This window comes from Myotis brandtii, unplaced genomic scaffold (genome assembly GCF_000412655.1).
Source record: "Myotis brandtii unplaced genomic scaffold, ASM41265v1 scaffold34, whole genome shotgun sequence".
Classification (NCBI taxonomy): domain Eukaryota; kingdom Metazoa; phylum Chordata; class Mammalia; order Chiroptera; family Vespertilionidae; genus Myotis; species Myotis brandtii.
The window spans coordinates 2,434,373-2,456,051 of record NW_005363098.1 but is presented as its reverse complement, the minus strand read 5'-3'; the positions used below and the strand labels follow the sequence as shown (position 1 = coordinate 2,456,051).

The 21,679-nt window shown below is 34.2% G+C and overlaps 1 protein-coding gene across 4 annotated transcripts in view; it reads left to right on the top strand.

Moving 5' to 3' along the window:
- LRBA (LPS-responsive vesicle trafficking, beach and anchor containing) overlaps positions 1-21,679 on the top strand; it is a 566,714-nt gene that overhangs the window by 171,068 nt on the left and 373,967 nt on the right. For all 4 annotated transcript variants that reach the window (XM_005871408.2, XM_014543868.1, XM_014543867.1 and 1 more), the window contains exon 35: positions 17,532-17,596. In XM_005871408.2, the coding sequence (XP_005871470.1) occupies positions 17,532-17,596 (65 nt within the window). The remainder of the gene's footprint in view (positions 1-17,531; positions 17,597-21,679) is intronic.

The window sequence follows — 21,679 nt, the reverse complement described above, 5'->3', positions numbered from 1 at the left end:
ATCTCAGCCACTTGTTCTCTCCTTTGTAGGTTAATTTGGACACAATTTATATGTTGTTTCTGAATCACTTCTAAAGATCTATTTCTTCCAATTTATATGTTGTTTCTGAAGAAATAGATCTTTAAAAGTGATTACAGTAAGAGTTGGTATTCTTCCTAGAGCAACTTAAGTTTAACCAGTTGTGTCGCTGTGTGTGTGTGTGTGTATTTTTTACACTATCTATGCAGATCTAACCCTAAGTTTAATATTGAATAGATCTCACTATTTTTTCTTTGTGTGCTAAAGGAGCTTGCATGGCAACAATCTGCAAAATGCATTAAATATTGAAATTTATACTTTGATATATTGTAAATAAATAATTTTATTTCCTTTGTAACCAGCTTAACCTTTTTCAATGTAACTAGGACTTTGGGGGCAATTGGCTTCTTAAAGAACAGTTTATATGTAGTATGATCCTGCTAGGATCAATATAATTTAATATTTCAACCTTTTCATAATGTTATCTCTTCTTTTGGATGTGTTTATAACTCATCCTTAGAATGTACGTATAGAGTTAATGGATGTACATTGATTGTGACTAAGTTTTGTTATTGTCAGTGCTTATGACCTTTTGATTATGAATGGATGAAAATCAGTAGGGTAGTGATTAACATCAGGATAAAAAATAGGCTTCTAGTACGATCACTTAGTTTTGCTTTACAGCTGCTGAGACTGCTTTATCCTTAGAATCACAAAGGCTGTTTTATATTGAAATGCTCAGAATTACCTTATTTTTGTGTACAATAGAAACAGTTGACCTTATAATTAGGAACTAGATACCTTTGAAGCATGATAGGAAGTTTATGGAAGTTGGAGAAGGTATCAAGGTAGATTAACTGATCATGAAAATCTTATATGCACTAAAATTTTTAAAGTATCCCAAATCAATTTAATAACTGTATGCTAATATTATAAAATAGTTATGCTTTTGTTTGATTCAAAATATATAACAGATAACTTGCTTTTTAAGATGCATTTGTCTTTTAAACAGCAAAAACATTAAAAACAAAATAAATTAGACTAAAGTACTTTTAAAAAATAAAATATTTAAGTTGATGGATTAATGAATATCAGTTGGTTTTTATTTGAATCTAAATGCTGACCTTCAATATTAATTTAAAGTGCTATGTTACAACCAAAGGAAAGCATAATTTAACTTTAGATGCAGGATTTATTCTGAAATACAGGCATCCTGTTGATTCACTAGCACACTAGGATTTGGGAAACACAACCTTTTAAGGGAAATTTTGTGGAACTGGCCATACACCCTGTGGCTTGGCAGTCTAGTCAGAAGGATGATACCATGCTGACTATATAACTAGATCTTTGAACATTATTCTCAAGGGTGGTAAATGCAAAACAAAGTAATATCAACTGGCACTTAATTCTGCAAACTCCCTGCTGATTGGGGTATTCAGTGAAATGAAACTCTTCCTGACAGGAAGTCAGCCTATGAGGATGGAGACGTCTGAAAATAAAGTGTGCTTTAATTTAGCACCCTGCTGTTTTTTACAACTGGTCCTTTAAATTTGGGATTAGAAAGAGAGTTAGCAAAAAGGAAGAATACATGAATGGGAATATTCTTAGCATAACATTTTCCTTTGGTTTTACAGGTCTATGTCTCCTCAGCTACGACTGCGGGGGTTTTACTTTCTTTCTTTTTTTTTCTATTACTTCAACTTAATCTACTGAAGTTCAGTAGTATATTATAGAAAGGCTAAGTTAAAAGTGTAAAGCTTAAGATTGTTTTTGTTTAATACCAAACTCTGATAATTATGTGAAAACTCAGCTATATTCTCATCCACATTTTTTTTCATAAGTAGTATATAATTTAATGGATTTTAGTCAGAGTAATCAGGGTTCTTACGATCCAGATTCAAATTTTTCTGTTGAAACTGCTTACCTTGTTTGCCTCAGTTGGCTCTGAGATCAAATAGTTATTTAGTAATTTAGTACCCTGATATATACCATTAATATATAATAGCAAAATTTAAGAAGGGGCAATTATTATGTATTAGTAATTGCACATATACTCTATTGTGCATTTTTAAGTCAGACAGCTCTTTTAAGTTAAGCTGCCATTTTATTATATGAGCTTCCAGAAGCATGTGTTCAATGTTTACAAAATCGAAGGTTCGAACTTTAATTTTTGCCTGAAATAAGAATCAGAACCCTAAAGGTTATATATTTGTTTCTCTAGCAGTAAATTCTTCAGATACTGGAGTTGGACAGTATCTTAAGAACTGGATGGCTGAGACCAGGAAATGCTGTGATGATAGATTTTTGAATCTTAAGAAATTTTTTCCCCTCTACCACCTATTAATTCTGTAACCATGGGCAAATTACTTCCTTTGCTTGAGTCTTACTTTCTTATTGAGTGAAATGGATGTAATAAAAATTGTATTGGATAATATATGTAAATATATGTAGAACAGTCCATAGAGCAAAGTAGGTTATAAATTAAAGTTATTAGATTCTGACTCTTAAGTGTTTTTATAGCACACAAAATCCTCTCTCTTTATTTAGTATTTTCAATGTTGCTTGTTTTCTTTTTATGAAATTAATTTGTTCATATTCTGGACTTTCAAAATCAGTCCACATTTATTATTCTGCAGCATCTTTTACATTATTTTCTATCATTTTTGCAGTTATATGCCCAATCTATTCTGTGTTCACTCTGAACATAGAATATTAGAGCTAGAAGAGATGAATAGATTAGCAGATTCCGGCCTTTTTTATGTAGGCAACAATAATGGGTAACATTAGTATTTTCCACAGGCTCCCAAAGGTGTGGTTCCCCATTTCCTGGGCTAGCTATAATGACAGCTGCTTTAGGAAAGTCAGTATAGTATACCTGAATACAAGTGAGGTTGATGTTACTATAACAGTTGTCTTAGGGTCTCTTGTATACTTCACAACTTTCTATTTTTACTACATTACTTTTAGCATACCTCTTGTGTTACCATAGTATAGAAATACTGCACTCTTCTGTCAGTTGGTGTAGTTTACTACTAATCAACTGTTTTTATTGCCAAATACATCATTATCAGGGAAGTTTGTTATGATGATTCTGAGCTTCAGCCTATCAGAGTGGGGGAGACAGGAAGGGACAAAAGGAAGTATCATTTGAAAAATGCCTCTATAAAGAATCACTGATTTGGCTTATTCTTGAATTAGTGAAATGACCCATTTCCTTTCTGTTGATTTTACCTCTTTCAGTGCATACTGACAAATTTATTTTCTTGGGAGAATCTCTTCATAGTTCTTTTCCAAGGGGAGCTGTAGTTTACTGTCTTATCGAATTCAGACTTTTCTTTCTTATTTGCAAGGTCTCTGATAGCTGTTTTAATTTAGTTTATACTTATTTCTATGCTGCCTTGCAAATAGTATTCTAATATTTTACATAAACATTATATGCATCCAACCAATTTCTGGGTAGTTTACAAAAAACCCCACCAAAATCTCTAAACCTGTTCTCCACATTCTCCTGACTCTCTCGTGTGCAGTGTGCTTTTACATATAGTGAGTGTGAATATATATACATACTAATGTCCTAAATATGGGTGCACAGTGCATTTTTTTTATAGTGATTATATAATTTTGAAAGTTCTTTATTTGGAAGCTCAAGTTTTCATTAGGCATTCAAGTAAAACAGCAGTATTGTCTTTTTGGGTCAGTTGGTTTGTCAGGTTATTCTTGTTACCAGATACTACATAATTGGGAGCAAATTTAATTTTGGTTTCTTACTGTTCCTTTTTCAGAGGAAAGATGATCTGTTCCTTACCCAAGAAAGCTTATACATTGACTTAATATTGCAGAGTTGTCTCACATTTATCTCCATTGCAAAGATTCCCTATTGTTGTTTTGGCACTAACTTACACGAATAGGATTCTGTTTGGTACTATGGTAAGCTAAGGAAGAAAATGGATTTGTCAATGGCAGTGAAAAAGCAAACTGGGGAGAATTTTAAAAAAATAAGATTTCTACTTCTTATCAGTTACTTCAAGCCTGGCCTGCTGCCTTACTTACTTGGACATTTGGGAGTGCTATCATTGCTTTTCTGCTGATTATTAGAAGTGGCTCTTTGTGATACCTGTTTGTTATTAGCAGTTTAGCTGTGCAGCTTTCAGTTTCCTGGAGCCTGGTAGCTTTATACATAGCAAATTAAACTGAATTTCTGGAACCACAATTAAAACCAGTCACAACTGAATCACTATTAGAACCAACACTTGGAGCAAAAGTTGACTTGCTTGAATAATTTTCCAGCTCTTGCCATAATAGACTAATTTTTAAAGACGGTCTTCATTTCTTTTGAATTTTTTTGAACTTGTTAGCAAAGTTTACTTTTCCTCAGCTTGGTGTTTCTGTTGCTTTAATTTGGTTTCTCTAATGTGACAGACTGAAATATGGTTCTCCCAAAAATATCCATGTTAAATAACTGAAGCCCATGAATGTTACTTTATTTGTTCTTTGTGATCAAGAATTTTTAGATAAGGGAATACTCCTGAATTACCTGGGTGGGCCCTAAATGAGATTAGAGTTAGGCACACAGAGAAGGTGGCAGTGTGAAGATGAGCAGAGTGTGATGTAGCCACAAGCCAAGGAATGCTGACAGGTACCAGAAGCTGGAAGAGACAAGGAACAGATTCTCCCCTAGAACCTCCAGGAGTACAACTTTGCTGATACTTTGATTTTTGGCTCAGTGAAACTGACTTTAGATTTCTCATCTCCAGAACTGAGAGAGAACAAACTTCTAGTATTTTAAGCCACCAGATTTGTGGCAATTTGTCATAGCAGCACAGGAAACTAATCTTGTGAAGATCTGAGTGTTCTTAGAGTAGGTGCTCCTCCCTCCTTCACCTAACAATGTTAAATTATAGTTTCTTTAACAAACATCTGAATGTTTGTTATATGAAAAATTGAATCAGGTACTGTTGAGAACTCAAAGAAGTAGTGATTCCTACCTTTAAAATGTTTCACAGTAGTCAAGGAGATAAATTCTAATTTGGGAAGTTATTGACCCAGAAAAAATAGCAAATAAAAATTTTTAATGGGGATGAAACAGATAGGAATAAAATAGTGCCAGAGAGATGCACTGCTGATTATTTGTTTCATCAGTACTAATTTATTGGTGCAGCAAAACCAGCTTATGAAGTATTTCATCATATCACTATTGCAGTTATGTTGTAGGTCAAAGAATGGACTGCATGATATTTATTCATAACATGTCTTAGGACTTTTGCATTATACTTAAAGTTGGTATCAACTAATATCTCATTAGATACATTGATAAATATTTGAAAGAGTTATGGAAACATTCTGGATTGAAGGGCTTTTTCCAGGAAAGTAATTAAGCATACTATGATTGCCTACAGATTGTGGCTATGAACAACAATACCATGTAACTGTAGCATGCACTATGTGTGTCTGAGATGTGTGTGTTTAAAATCAGGACCAAAGCTGTATAAAAGCTAGATATAGTGTGAGGTTTGCAAAACTCTAATTCTGAAGATACCATATTTCACAGCATAAGCATTAAATGTAATGAAAATTAAAAAAAAACTTATATGCTCCTATCGAATGCTGAAATTAATGTGATGCTCTTTCATAGTTATTTATTTTTTGACATAAAGCTTTGAACACTGAAATTAAAATTTCACTTTATGTTAGCATTAAGGATTTACTCAGTGAATATATAGTATCAGTTTACAGTGGTCACTGTTCAGAGTGGAAGACCCCAAATGGTTAAACAGCAGGAGAGTTTTCTGCTTTTAGTTAAAAACTGCTGTTTTCTATGTGCTTTATTTACTACATATTTAATTCTTAATGTTGTGTGCTGTGGGATTGGGCATGCAAAAGTCAGCAGAAAGAGTTCTGGTTTTTACATCTAAAGCTATTACGTGCTGTACAATAATAAAGGCACTATTTTATTGGGTTACTTGTAATTAACTTCAGCACTAGGCATTCATATAAATCATTCGTAATCTGTTTTCTTTAGATTTTTATTCTTTTAAACTGGTTTAGCGTACTTGCTTTCTGTTATCTTTTTACGTATGGATTGAGATTGTAATTGCTTTTTGGAATTAGGCTGTCAGAAATCAACATATATGTGAGTTCAAGAAATGATTGAGGCAAGCTAATGAACTTTATGTAACATTTTATGGTGATTTGTTACTGAAATAAAATTCTGCAGTGGTATTGTTTTGTTGTGAAGCTTAATAAATAACTGTTCTCTGAAGTTAAAAAGTCTATACATTCAAAAAGTTAAAATGGCAACTATTATTAATTAGAAAATCTTTATACTTTTTATGTTTTTCAAAATCCTGAGAAAGAAAAGACGTGATTTCTTTGAATTCTTGTCAGTTTGTTGACATTCTTTTCATTTTAAACGTTTGAATCTACATATGTTTTCTTTTTTCCTTTTTATTGAATTAACTGTGGTGACATTGGTTAACAAAATATACAGGGTTCAGAATTTACATATATTTTCTATAATATCTGATACATGCCATTCATAGGTTGATTAGTAATTTATATTATTTTGTACTTATAACATTTTAATGGTTTTATTTAGAAATGGAATAAAAATAAAATAGAGGCAGACTTTTTTGGATAAAAAATAAGCATCTAAAAAGAAACACATGCATGTCTGCCTGAGATTGTTAACAGTATATATTATTCAAAACTAAATATTAAAAAGTAAAACTTTGCCTCTAAAAATACCTTCATTTAATAAATGTTTACAGTGATCTATAGGAAGAATTTAGAGGTATGAGATAATTTATTCTCTCCAACGATATAAAAATCTTGATGATGCTTATAAAATGAATGTTAGGTGTTTTGAGGTGGCTGATGGGAGGCATGAAGAAAGCTATTTGCACTCATGTCCTGAAAGCAGTGCTTTAAAGAATAATTCTGTATGTAAATACTTTTTTTTTGTAGCTGAATGTATCAGGTGGTTTAAAAATATTTTAAAAATAATTAGCTGTTTTATATAGTTTTAATGGAAGTCTTTCATGTTTCCTCTCCAGCAGTCTCTAATGAACACTCCTTGTAATTTCAGTGCAGGCTTTGAGATTCCCTAAAGACTTGACTTCAGACCTCAAAGGGCAGCAGTTGCCATATGTCTGGAGAACTGGAGTTGCCAAACAGACTGACCATGTACTAATAGGACACATTTATATAGCTCCTGAATGTGAAGTCCTGGTATAAACTTAATGATCATCTGTTGAGAGATTGTGACTGGAAAGGATTACAGCAACTTTTGTCACCTTTTTTGAAATTAAGCTTTCTGTGTTGATTAGTGAGAGATCTTGACAGAATTGATGCCAGTTTGGGAGTTATTCATAGGATCATTATTGGTTGGAGAATGTTTTTCCTGGAAATCTTTAAATACATTTTCAAAGGCACTTGCAAATATATTTTAATATATGCTTAAACACAATAGCAAGGGGATTATTGTTTTTGAGTGATTATTTACACGTAATTTGAAGCTATATTTATAGTAATTACATAATTGATTTCATGTTATCTCAGGTTTTTTTATTGTAAAATATTTGCATGTTTTATTTTGTAAATCCAGTAGTTATTTTCTCAATATTCAATTCTTTGTATATAGTACACATTAAAATATTTGTTAAATAAGCAGTTATAAAATCGAACCATTTGCTAATCCAGCTTTAATAGAATTTTCTTTTAGCTCAATTTGTAGTTATCTGTATATGTAATATATTTCATTTATAAACTGAGCCATAATATTTATAGAGGTACAATGTACATTTTAGAAGTATATGTTCACAAAATTTTGAAACCAAATCTTTCCAAAGGGCAGTATTTTATTTTGCTATTTCTTGTAATGATTTGTTTTACCCTCTAAAGAGACAGTGGAGTAAGACCTGCCCTTCACTATTATGGTATATTCTTTCCTGGTCTGAGGTGACTCAGGTTGTGTTAGATATGCTGCTGAGAGAGTGCTGACACAAAGTGCAAACACTGTTGAAAAGTTCTTGATAGTTTACTTTGAGCACTTAAGATTACTGTATCTTGAACATGAACAAGTTTTCTCTAGTTTTGACCTTTAGTCCTGTGTATAATATGGTTCTCAATTTTGTGTTAATACATTCCCTGCCTCATTTGAGCTCTCCTTTGTGGCCTCCTCCTTTGAATTTTAACAGTATTTCTGTCATCTATTTAGGTAATGGGAGTTATATCCAACAAATTTGATTTATTTTACAAAGGCATATGTAACTGTAACATCTTCAAGTATTAATAATGATATTTCATTGAATAGCACAAGCCTTTACATTTTTATATTTTTTAATAAGAAAAATGAAATAGTTCAATATGAGTTTAGGTTTTTGTTGAAGTATTCATTTCTTTATTTTTTTTATCCTCACCTGAGGGAATTTTTTTCCATTGCTTTTCAAAGAGAGTGTAAGGGAGGGAGAAAGGGAGAGAAACATCAACATGAGAGAGAAACATCAACTGGTTGCCTCCCGCACACATCCCGATCAACCAGGGATTCAGAGCAAACTACAATCCTCGACCTTTGTGTGTGAGGACCGCCCTCTAAACACTGAGCAACATTGGCCAGGCATCTTCATTGATTAATTAATTTTTTCTTTTAAAGATTTTTACAGAGGAAGGGAGAGGGAGAGAGAGAGAGAAACATCTATGAGAGGGGCCTGGCACATGGCAGTTGCAAAGACAGTGTGGGCCTCTCTCTTCTCAGCGCAACCCCAGCTCCACACTCCTTCCTGGCCTCTGCACTCCGCCTCCCCTCCAGTCTCCCTCACCCACCTGTCACAGCCCTGAGGGGCCAGTGGCCACACACACCTGAGCCAAAGGTGTCCTCCCATTCATTGAGGCTGGGCAGACCAAAGTGATGGTGGCTTGGCGACCCAGCCAGGCTGCCCCCTCGCTGAGCCCCCTCCCTTCTCCCACAGTTAAAGCGCAGAACAGTGGCAGGGGGTGTGTGCTGGAGCAGGTGGGGAGGCCTCCTGGCCCTGGGCCCGAGGCCTGGCAGGCAGATGGGTCCTCAATCCTGGACCCCTGGGTGCCAGGCAGGTGTGTGAGAAGAGGCTCGTCCTGGATCCTGGTGGTGGGGCAGAGGGCACCCTAGTCTTTGACGAGCTTGTAGACGTGGTGCTGGGCCCCGTGCTCGCTGGTGGAGACTTCGAAGACAAAAGCAATGACGAGCAGGGTCTCCTGGGAGTCCCGGGTGGTGACCACCTGCAGGATGGTGAAGTTCTCCAGGACGCTGTTCATCATGTACTTCTCGGGCCTCCTGCCATCCTCTGACCTGCACAGCAATCATGGGTCTCGGTGTCACAGATGAGGAGTCTAGGGGGAGGGATCGGGGCAGAATTGGAGTTCTCACCATGGCTGCCTGTCCCGTGCCTCCCACACGCTTCCACCAGGGATCTAGCTCACAACTCTGGCATGTGCCCTGACCAGGAATCAAAATGGCAACCTTTTGGGACATGGGTCAACGCTCAACCACTGAGAAACACTGGCCGGGCTGTTTCTTTAACTTAAGTTATATTTTGATCCTTAGATTAATACTTTAAAAAGAGGAGAATATTTTATTGCCAATCGCAATAAAGTTAATTTCATTTGGTAGTATATAGAATACTGACTTTAAAAAAAAGAAAAATTCTTAATAGTTCATGATACATTTATATTTTTCTAGGTTTGCTATCAGTATTTGTGAAAATTGAATGCTTACGCTATAGTTCAGAGAGATTTCAGAATAATTTTGGATAAATAGCTATCATACAGTCAGAAAAATGTTTTTATTTCCATTTACTGTTCTTCATTTAGAGCATATGATTTTTAATATGTTGTATGATTTATTAAGGAAGAGATGTATTATTTCACAAATCTAAAAATAGTATAATACTGAAACTGAAAAACGATAGTTCCCTGCCTAACTTCTTTCTTTTCCCTGGATTCTACTTTCTGAAAGGAACCACATTCAAATCTCTTAGTTGTTGACTCTGCTAGTTTGCTTATATTTCTAAGTGATGCAATAGCTATTTATTGATTTTTCTATTTTGGACATTGTCTAATGTCTTTCATGAAAGATGACCATTGAGTACTTATATTGCGCTCCCTTTCTGTTTCACACTTCCCTCATTTACAGTACAGTTACATCATAATATTTAGTTAAAGCCATATTTAGCATTTACATTATTGTGACAATGTAAGTAAGTATTCATGGCAGAACTACAAAATATACCATGGTTACCCTTCCTTCCTTCTTCCCTTCCCTCTCCTTCCTTTCCCCCTTCCTCCCTTTCTCCCTTCTTTCCTTCCTCCCTCTTGCTTGTCTTTTTCTTTCATTTTTATCCTAGAATTAATAATTTTTTATCTTTTGTTTATTTAAAAATTTTTATATCCTCCACAAATTTGCTGCTAAGTTTTTCACTGGACTCCTAAAATTTCTACCAGTGTGATCAAACCCAACCTTGTATCTATTGATTCAATAGTTTTTCTTGAAGATACCGTGCCTGGAGTTATCTATTCTCCTGTTTCATTCTGGATTGGTTACTTTTTAGGCCTGGAGGCTTCTTTTATCATCAACCCTGGATTTTTTTTCTTTCCTTTCTTGTGCTTTAATTTGTATCTCCTGTATCCCATCATGTCCTGTTTTTAAAAAGTACATTGATTCAACATTTATTGATCACTTTCTATGTATGTGCTGGTCACTGTTCTAGCACTGAGAATATAGCAAGGAATAAAACAAAGGTAAAGACAAAAAATCTGGAGGTAATAAGTATGTCATGAGAAAATTAAAGGAGAATAGGGATGGAGGATGATAGTTGGATGTCTATTAATTTTGATGAGGCCCATCCTTTGTAATTTCTTGAGAAAGAATGCACAAGGGGTAGAATATTTTAGATTTTGCTGTGTGATAATGTCTTTTATTTAACTTTCATATTTGATTGATAACTTGTTTGGATATATAAGTATTAGAGACTGAAAATTATAATCTCTTCAAAATTTTTTTTCTCCCTGACAGCTTTTTAGTATTTTTATTATTTTAAAAATAGTTGATGTTGTTACTGGATTGTGCCTTGGCATGTGTGAATATTTTAAATCGCACCGTCTTTGGTATTTTATGTAAACCTTGTCAGTCTGAAAAAGTATATGCATGTGTTCAGAGAAATTTACTTGAATTATTTATTAGTATATGGGAATTTATTTTTCTCTATTTTTTTGTTTCTGTTTCTAGACCTCTTGTTAGTTAAATGTTAAACTATCTGGATTAATTTTCTAATTTTGGTATCCATTTTCATCTATTATCTTTTTATCTTTTATTTGAAGTGGTTTTCTCAACAGCTTCCAATACTGTTTTCAAAATTTTTGTTTGATATTATACTGTTAAGTTATTTTTAAATCTTACCTGAGGATATTTTATTGATTTTTTAATTTGTTTTATTGATTTTAGAGAGAGAGGAAGGGAGGGAGGGGGAGAGAATCATCATTGATAGTTACCTCCCATATGTGCCCCCACCAGGGATTGAACCCACAACCTTTTGGTTTATGGACAAAGCTGTAATTAACTGAGCCACAATGCCAGGCCTACTTTTAATTTTTAAGAGCATTTTTTAGTTTTCTGAGTTTTGTTTTTGAGTAGTGAAGGAGCGAGATTTGATGGTTAATTTTATGTGTCAACTTGACTGAGCCATGGTGTGTCCACATATATGATCAAACATGATTCTGGGTTGTTTCTGTGTGATATTAACATTTAAATTAGTAGGCCGAATAAAGCAATTGCTCTCCTAAGGTGTGTGGGGCTGCTCATCTAGTCAGTTGAAGAACCTGATAGAACAGAAAGGCGCGTACTATCCTCTAAGTAAGAGAGAATTCCACCGGCTTGAATGCTTTAGAACTGGGACATCAGCTCTTTCCTGCCTTTGGACTCAAACAGAAACATGAGCTTTTTCTGTGTTTGAGCCTATTGGGCTTCAGACTGGAAGTAGGCCATTGGTTTTCCTAATTCTTATGCTTTTGGACTCAGAATAGAACTATACCATTGGCTCTCTAGCTTGCCAACTCACCCTGCAGATCTTGGAATTTGTCACCCTGTGTGAGCCAGTTCCTTAAAATAAATAAAATCTATCTCTAACCCATTGGTTCTGTTTTTCTAGAGAACTTTGATGTAGGAGCATAGAGATACCAGGGAATAAAAAAAGTCCCTGCCCTGATTTTTTTTTACATGAAAATTTTAATCTTTCTTATGTTATTAATTATACTTTTCTTTAATCTCTTTCTCTCTACTGCCTTAACAATAGTGTCTGTTTTTTTATGAGGTTTTTTCTCCCCCCACCTCACCCCCCTATTTTTTTTTGTGTGTGTATGTATGTCATTGACAAAAGAGTCTTTCCTCTAACGACTAGTGACACTTTGCTATCTGGTCATATTTAAGTGTATTGCACAAAAGGAAACATCTACTAGAGTATGTGTCTTTGTGGGAGTTGTCTACTGGTGATGAATAAGCTCTCTTTTGCCATTGATGGACTTTGACTTTTTTATGGCTTCTCATTTTTCTTAGAGAAAACTTATTTAATTTTGTTTAGAGTCTCATAGTTCAGTAAGTTTACTTTCATGTTATCTTATTTTATTATAGCCTTTATTAAGGCTTTCTATAGTGTCTAGAAGTTTATTTATCTGGCAGGTAAAGTTTCAGTCTTTTCCCATGGTGGGTATGGCCATACACTATGAGGAAAGGATATGGAATTCTATTTTTTACACCAACTTTCAGTCATTCAAATTATTTTCATCACTGTTCCTCAATCATGCTCCTATGTATCCAATGCATTCTGTTCCTGGCCTTTCTAGGGTTCTGAAACAAGCATTGGTTTACTTCCTCAAGTTTATTTTTCTCCAGGTTGTAGAGAAATTTTTTACCTTCTCTCTTATACTGTTGTTTCCTTTTTACAATCTTTGTCCTTGGTTTTTGCTAAGTTTAACCTGCAGTCACCTACCGTATTCCTTTTTTAAAGAGTAAAAGATAGTTTGGTGACTATCTAACCCACCATAATAAAAATTGATACTATATTTACTGTCAACATTTATGGCTTGAACCCCACCTCCAAAATAAAAGATGGCAAGATGGAGTATATGTAGTCTATCTTGTCATTCTGTGGCTGAATTTTATTTGCTTTATAGCATGATAATACTGGGAATTGTTTTTAAAATTTAGGTAAATTTATGAAGTGCATTCAGTACACTAAAATATGTCAGAGGTTATTGTCTCATTTACTTTAAGGATGTTAGAATTAAATATGAATATAACCAATATAAATTAATTATAGCATTTTAATTGGTACCCTTTTCTCTGTATTTGACTGTTAATGGTGGTGGTGGTGGTGGGGTAATAGACTTATTTTGCTAATGAAGTTTATTTTTTTCCTCCAAACAATCAGACTTTTACCACCAAAGCCACATATTTGAAATTTGGTGGAACTTTGTTTATTTAATAATTTTACTAATATATACTATCTTGTTGTTGTTGTATGACTTAAGAACATTAGTAAGCTAAGAGTATATTTTAGTAAAAATTGACTAGTCAACAATCATGGCTATAGGAAATGATGGTCAATTAAATACAGCTTAGAACAAGTCTGAAATTATTGACTCAGTTGTTATGTTTTGAGTCCTTCCTCTCCAAAGTGCTGAAATGTGTTTTGAAATTACTTAGTTGCATTAGTGGTTGGATTTGAGGCTTTTAACATGTTTTTCACCAATACCTCTGGGAAAAGAATAACCAAGACTTTTAAAGGTACTATGCATTTTGCATCACTATATAATTGTAAATACTGTGATGAAATATTGCAATGATCATGAAAGACGATAACCATTAAGCTTTTCTTTCAACTATTAAAACTCACTAAAGCTTATATTGAGCTGTGGTTTATAAAATTGTTTAGACTAACGCCTTCTTTGATAATTATCTTAAAAGAGGAGAAAAATGCTGTAGGATAGCACGATTAATGAGTCATCTTTCTAGTTTTGGCAACTTCCTTAAGGATTGTGGATAATGTTTTAGTATGGTGAAAACTTGTTGGCTTTGACTAACAGCTGAGTTTATTACAAAAATTAATTTTATATTCTCATGGGCTTCAATTTCTTTTTGTCTGTGTTTTTAATTCTTATCAGCATGTCTTTATATACCTGAAATGTGATATCTTATTAAATGTTAATAATTTATAATTATGAATGAATTATAGACAAATTAAAATTCACTAGTATCTTTGAGAACTGTGAGATTTTTGTCCCCATACCCAAAAGTGTAAGTAAGATTTGTATTTTCACTTCATTTCTCATTTTGTCTTATTATTTTTTTTAGCTAGGGAAAAGTTTTTCTCCAGGTGATTAGATGCTAGTTACTATAAGTTAACGATTGTGGGGTTATACATGATGCTTGGGAAAACAAGAAGCTTAATGTATTAGTAGTAGTTAATTTTTGTTTCTGAGCTTTGATAACAAATTGGACTCTTCCACTTCTATTTGTCCCTTCATGTCTAATTTGTTTTTCAGTTAAAATATTTTGTGTGACATACGAAGTTAAGAGCATACAAATTTTTAGATTGCAAATTTTTTATAGTTATACTAACTTGAACTAGTTTTATATCTGTCCTAAATCATTGTTTTAAATCGTTGTGAAATTTAAGTGTTACACTTCCTGATTTTACATTATAAGTAAATGTCAGTTTGTATACATAAATGAAAATCAAATTGGTCTTTACCTGTCTATTAAATTTTAGTCTCTCTACTGTTACATATTTTTTCCCTATAGAGTAAAGTTTTGAATTTTATATGACTTAGATAGTAAAAAGCCTCACCTGTTGGAGTTTTAGATCAAACAAAACTGATTTGAGAAAAATAATATTAGTGAATCTGTTAAATATGAAATGTGTGATTTAAGAATTATAGGATATCCATTTGCCTTTCTTTTTTATTTCCTTTTTTCTAGCAAGAAAAATATCTTTCTTTCTATTAAAGTTAATTTCCATTTTGAGATTTTCCTTCCAGTAAGTGATCTTAATGAGAACTCAGTCAGTTTAAGGTCTTGCCTCATCATAATCTGGTGCTCTATCAGATTTCCATGTTGCTTGCTGAGCTGCTGTGTTGTGTAAAGAGCTGAGGAGGGAGTATGTGCTGCTGTTCCTTGACTGTGGCATCCCTTGAGTTGTCATCATCCCTTGATTCACTCACTGCTGTCTATCAACAAAGGTCACAGGTGTGTTCACCTTGTGCCCTCAAAGCCTCAGCTACTTGTACATCCGTCTAGAGTAATTTTCTGACTCTTCCAAGAACATGAGAATTTTTTATATTCAAGGCTCTTTTAGGTCCCTTTATCATTACATCTGTGTCTCTTTCCAATCCCTGTGCATTACTATGTTTAGGCAACTCTTTGAGACTTGGTGAAGTGAGGTATGGGATCATCTGCATCAGCATCCAAAAAGTTAACCTGCAGTTTCTGCTTTATTTTTTTTCTCTCTCTCCTTCTTCCTTATTAAAAAACGGGGAGGGAGTGACACATGGTCTTCTCTCAGGGATATACTCCTTTATGGAATTCTATTGCTTTCTTTTGTATTATCTATTTCATTTTTGTAAGAAGAAAGAAAAGGCTTTTTAATTAAATAGGTATTTCTATCTAATATTCTTGACTTGCTTTATTTCAGAAATATAAGACCTCTCTTTTATTGTTTCAGTTGGGTGACAATTGTGAATTGTGAATATTGTAAACTTCATGATTCACTAATTTCTAAATGTCTGCATGCTATTGAATCACAGAGTAATATAGCTTGAAGAAAATTTTAAGGGAGAATCTAAGACAGAGATATGTATAGTGAATTGTGTCCATGGATGTATCCTCTTCATGTCCAAATCAGTTTGAGAACATAGATCTCATTACTTCCGTGGTGTTACTCTTTTTTCAACAACACATTGCTTTATCTTTTCGCCCAGGTCTAGCCAATTACTACTCTCAATGTCTAACTGACTTTGTATGTAATTTCCATTCTACTGTATATGTTCTGTTAGTGCAGCGGTTCTCAACCTGTGGGTCGCGACCCCTTTGGCGGTCGAATGACCCTTTTACAGGGGTCGCCTAAGACCATCCTGCATATCAGATATTTACATTACGATTCATAACAGTAGCAACGTTACAGTTATGAAGTAGCAACGAAAATAATTTTATGGTTGGGTCACAACATGAGGAACTGTATTTAAAGGGCCAGAAGGTTGAGAACCACTCTGTTAGTGTGTTCTTACTGACATTATTCATGAACTGGTATCCTGTAACAAAATTGGGGCTTATAGCCATTTTAGTCCTGAGAGTCACCTTTGGGTTTTCAGAACATACAAGGAAGTACTGTAATACAAAGTTGGAGATAAAAAAGAGAATGTAGAAAAGAAAGGATAAGGCCGGGGAGGAAAAAGAAGGATTTTGGCATGAAACAGAGTAGTCATTGGCGGGTGAAATGACATGGAATTTAAAAATCTTAAAGGTATTATATTCAGAAAATGTGAATATAGTTTATGGTTGCAATGGTAAGTAGCCCAACATTGTCTTTTATTTTGAGCCTGGTAAAAGAACAGAAAAAGATCAATTAAGGGAGATCATGTAGGTAGGTTATAAGTGCCTCCTTAGTGTTAAGAAACAAAGATTCTGTATATTTTTCCAATTCTGGAAAAATACATGTATCTCTTGAGACATACACATACATGCATTGGTATTTCTCAAATCCATATTTCAATTCAGATAGGCCTACCCTGGTTTTATTAACATTTATTTTATGTGTTTTGATATAAGAATTAGAAAAATTTATTTGTACACATTCTATTGGTTGATTTCCCCCCTAGGCTTTTTAATGAATAATTTATTCATAAAGAATATAGGTAATAGATTTAGATTATCTTTTGCTAATTTATAGGCTAGTAACTATAGTTTCCTAGCTCACAGTTGTCTAGCCAAATTCATGAATTTTTCTTGTCTCTTTCTCAATCATTAATCATCAGTTTTCCGTTATGTTTATTTACTACTATTTGTTGTGTTTATTTACTACTTAACTATGTGTTTCCCTCATTTGGGGTGATGCATCTTTTTTCTTAAAGAGCAAAACCAAAAATCTCTGTCTTTGGTGTTCTTTGCTGTCTTCCTTTCTTCCTTCCCAACTCCCAATGATTTAAGTTAAATTAGTGATATATCATGTTATAGAACGAAAAGGGCAAAATAACTGTAGATAGGCTTATTTTGTTTATATAGAATCAAATTTTTGCTAACTCGTTTATTTTCCTTTTTAATGTCAACTGTTCATGTGTTCATGGTGTTCCATTGCGTAGGCAGCATGTTTAACACAACCTTTCCTTTAAATTTAAGGTATGAAATTGAAATGTGTGATTTTTTTTATAATTGTTGTTTTTAAGAAATAATTTACTGAGTGAAATTTGTTCAGCTATTTTCTGCTATTTTTTAGGAGTGGCAGAATTCTATTCAGAAGAATGCAGGCCTGGCTTTTATTGAACTCGTCAATGAAGGAAGGTAATCTACTTTATATCTATTATATTTTACTTTAAAATATTACTCTACTTCTGCCATAGAAAGTGATAATTTTTTGGTACTATATTTTTTGTTTTTGCAGTCAGTAAAGTAGAAGGTAGTAATTATTAAAAATATGCCAATATTTAATCATTTTATGGTTTTCTTCATGGTTGCATCTTACTGATAAAGTTCTGATCTTATTTTCTCTCTCTCTCTCTCTCCCTCTCTCACTTTTGGTCTTATTTTTCCATTAAGTAAAGCTGAGTTTGGCAAAAGTAAACTGATGATTCTATTAGCAGATATAAGGAAACTGATGCTTATTTGGGTTTCCCATTAAGTTTTATTATATCTATAAAAACAATAATTAGACTAAGATGTCCATTGAACCATGTCCAGCATGGCCAGGGTGAACCTGAGGAGGGGTGGTGAAGGATTAAAGAAAACAAACAAGAGAATACAGTTGGGACCAGGTGGATCACTGTGCCTGGATGAGGAAACAGTGACGCAGCCTGTAAGCCGAAGCTTTATTGTATACAGTAGGTCCTCGGGTTACGTTGGAGATCTGTTCCTACAGCGTGACGTAATGTGATTTTCTCCATAAGTCAGAACCCACCTACATAAGCACCTATGCCACTCACATGGAGCACATACGCAGTAGTAATGAAGTGAAACAGTAAAAAAAATTTAAAAGAAAGATAACAACTCCTGACCTTTACTTGTGGTAAATAAATAATAAAAAAACATAAAGCACATATGTACATACATTGAAATGACAGAACTTTTTAAAATTTTTTTATAAATAAATGGGAGATGGCAACATAACCACGAAACTACGTATGTCGAGTCCAACGTAACCTGAGGACTGCCTATAGTCAGATCACACAAAGCAAAACAAGGGCAAGATGTTTACAATGTTCTTGCGAGTTTCAAATCTGCATCTTTCCTGTTGTTGCCATTCTTTGAACTTTATCAAGCTTTGTTTAGGCAGCACTTGCTGCATCCACCCCTGCAGCCCACATCCCTTAGCTACCTAGGCCTGCAGGGTTGGACTATAAGGTCAAGCTTACAACCATACCCTTTTGGCTATAATTGTGCTGGGAGGGCTTTTCCCTCCAAGCTGGGACTTGTATGTAGCTTTGCCACAAGTCATTCCGAGGCTTGATCCTGTCCGAATGCTGTAGCCACTCTCCACAGTCCATATTATCTCTCTTATGTCATGGTCTGATCATAAGGGAGAGGGATCAAGTTTCATTTTCATTGAAGAGCAAAATTTTTAAATTTTGATAAAGTAAAATTTACCTATTTTTTCATTAATGAATTACACTTTTGTAGGAAAATTCAGGAAATCTTAGCTTAATACAAGGTCCTGGATATACATTTTTTTCCTAGAAAGACTATATTCATTTTCTAGAAATGTTATAGTTTTAGTCTCTACATTAGATCTGTGATTCATTTTGAGTTTATTTTTTGCATGATGTGAAATAAAGGTCTAAGTTCACTTTTTCCTGTAGATATCTGATTATCTAGGCACCATTTGTTGAAAAGGTCACCTTTTTCCCCAGTGAATTGTCATCCCTTTTATTGAAAATCAATTGACCATAAATATACAGGATTTATTTCTGTATTTTCAGTTCCTTTCTTTTGATCTCTTTTTCTGTCTTTATGCCAATACCATACTCTCTTTATTATTGTGACTTTGTAATATGTTTTAAAATTGGATAGGCTAAGTCTTTTATGTTCCTCTTGAAAATTATTTTGACTACTAGAGGCCCGTTGCACGAAGAGATTCGTGCAATAGGCCTTCCCTTCCCCTGGCTGCCAGCACCGGTTTTCCTCCGGCACCCAGGACCCAGGCCTTCGCTGCTCTGACTGGAGCCTTCAGTCTTCGCTCCGCCACTTCGCGCCTATGTATGCAAATTAACCGCCCTCTTTGTTGGGTTAATTTGCATACTCTCCTGATTGGCTGGTGAGCATAGTGGAGGGACAGTCAATTTACATGTTTGTCTATTATTAGGTAAGATGTTAGGTCATTTACATTCCCATATAAATTTTGAATCAGCTTGTTAGTATCTATATAAAAAGTCTTTGGGGTTGTGATGGGGATTGCATAAACTTTATAGATTAATTTGTGGATAATTCACATTTTAACCATTTTGGGGCTTTTAATTCATGAATCCTAGATGTTGCTTCATGTACTTAGATCTATAATTAATTAGCAAAGTTTTATTCTACAGACATGATACTTAAGAACTTATTCCTATATATTTATTCTTTTTGAAACTATTGAGTTGAATTAGTAGATTTTCGCTATTGTAATAGGTGTATAGTGATATATTATTATTGTTTTAATTTGCATTTCTCTAACATGTGACATAGAGCATCTTTCCATTTGCTAATTTGTCATCTGTATATCCTCTGTGGTGAGGTGTCTGAAAAAGTCTTTGCTCAATTTTTTAATTGGGTGTTTTCTTACTGTTGAGTTTCAGCATTTCTTTTTTATATTTTAGATAATAGTCCTTTATCAGATGTCTTTTGCAAAAATATTCCTATGTCTTGTCTTCTAATTCTCTTGACATTATCTTTTGTAGAGCAGTAGTTTTAATCATAAGGACATTCAGCTCATCCATTATTTCTTTTGTGGATCATGCCTTTGGTTCTGTTTTTAAAAAGTCACTGCCATACCCAGGTCATCTGGGTTATCTCCTATGTTATTTTCTAGTGTTTTATTTTCAATTTTGTCTGAGATCCATTTTGAGTTAATTTTTGTGCAGGCTATAAGTGCTATGTCTAGAGTCATTTTTTTGGATGTGGTTGTCCAGTTGTTCCAGCACTATTAATTGACAAGAGTATGATTGGTTTGTTTGATTGCCTTTGCTCTTCCATTGCCAAAGATCAGTTGATTATATTTATGTGGGTTTATTTATTGGCTCTTTATTCTGTACCATTGATCTGTTTGTCTATTCTTTCACCATTATAAACCACACTGTCTTGATTTCTGTAGTTTTATTGTAGTCTTGATGTCAGGTAGTGTTAGTCCTCCAACATTGTTCTTTTCCTTCAATATTGTGTTGTCTATTCTGTACCTTTTGCTTCTTATAAAGTATAAAATCAGTTTGTCGATATTTGTTGATACATTGCTGGGATTTTAAATGGGATTGCATTGAATCTATAGACCAAGTTAGGATGAACTGACATCTTGACAATATTGAGTCTTCCTATCTATCAACATGGGATATTTCTCCATTTATTTATTTATTTATTTATTTATTTATTTGGTTTTGCTTATATGCATGCATACAAGTCCTTCGGTTGATCTCTTACTCCCCTCCCTTCTGCCCCCCAACCCTCTCTGGCCTTCCCACTGCAGTTTGACAATCAGTTTGAGGCAGCTCTGCCTCTGTATCTATTATTGTTCAAAAGTTTGTAATGGTCTTTATTATCCATGAATGAGTGAGATCATGTGGTATTTTTCCTTCATTGACTGGCTTATTTCACTTAGCATAATGCTCTCCAGCTCCATCCATGCCGTTGCAAATTGTAAGAGTTCCTTCTTTTTTACAGCAGCATAGTATTCCATCGTGTAGATGTACCACAGTTTTCTAATCCATTCATCTACTGATGGGCACTTAGGCTGTTTCCAGATCTTAGCTATGGTGAATTGTGCTGCTATGAACATATGGGTGCACATATCCTTTCTGATTGGTGTTTCTGGTTTCTTGGGATATATTCCTAGAAGTGGGATCACAGGGTCAAATGGGAGTTCCATTTCCAGTTTTTTGAGGAAACTCCATACTGTCTTCCATAGTGGCTGCACCAGTCTGCATTCCCACCAGCAGTGCACAAGTGTTCCTTTTTCTCCACATCCTCTCCAGCACTTGTCGTTTGTTGATTTGTTGATGATAGCCATTCTGACAGGTGTGAGATGGTACCTCATTGTTGTTTTGATTTGCATCTCTCGGATGATTAGTGACTTTGAGCATGTTTTCATATGTCTCTTGGCTTTCTGAATGTCCTCTTTTGAAAGGTGTCTATTTAGGTCCTTTGCCCATTTTTTGATTGGATTGTTTATCTTCTTTTTGTTAA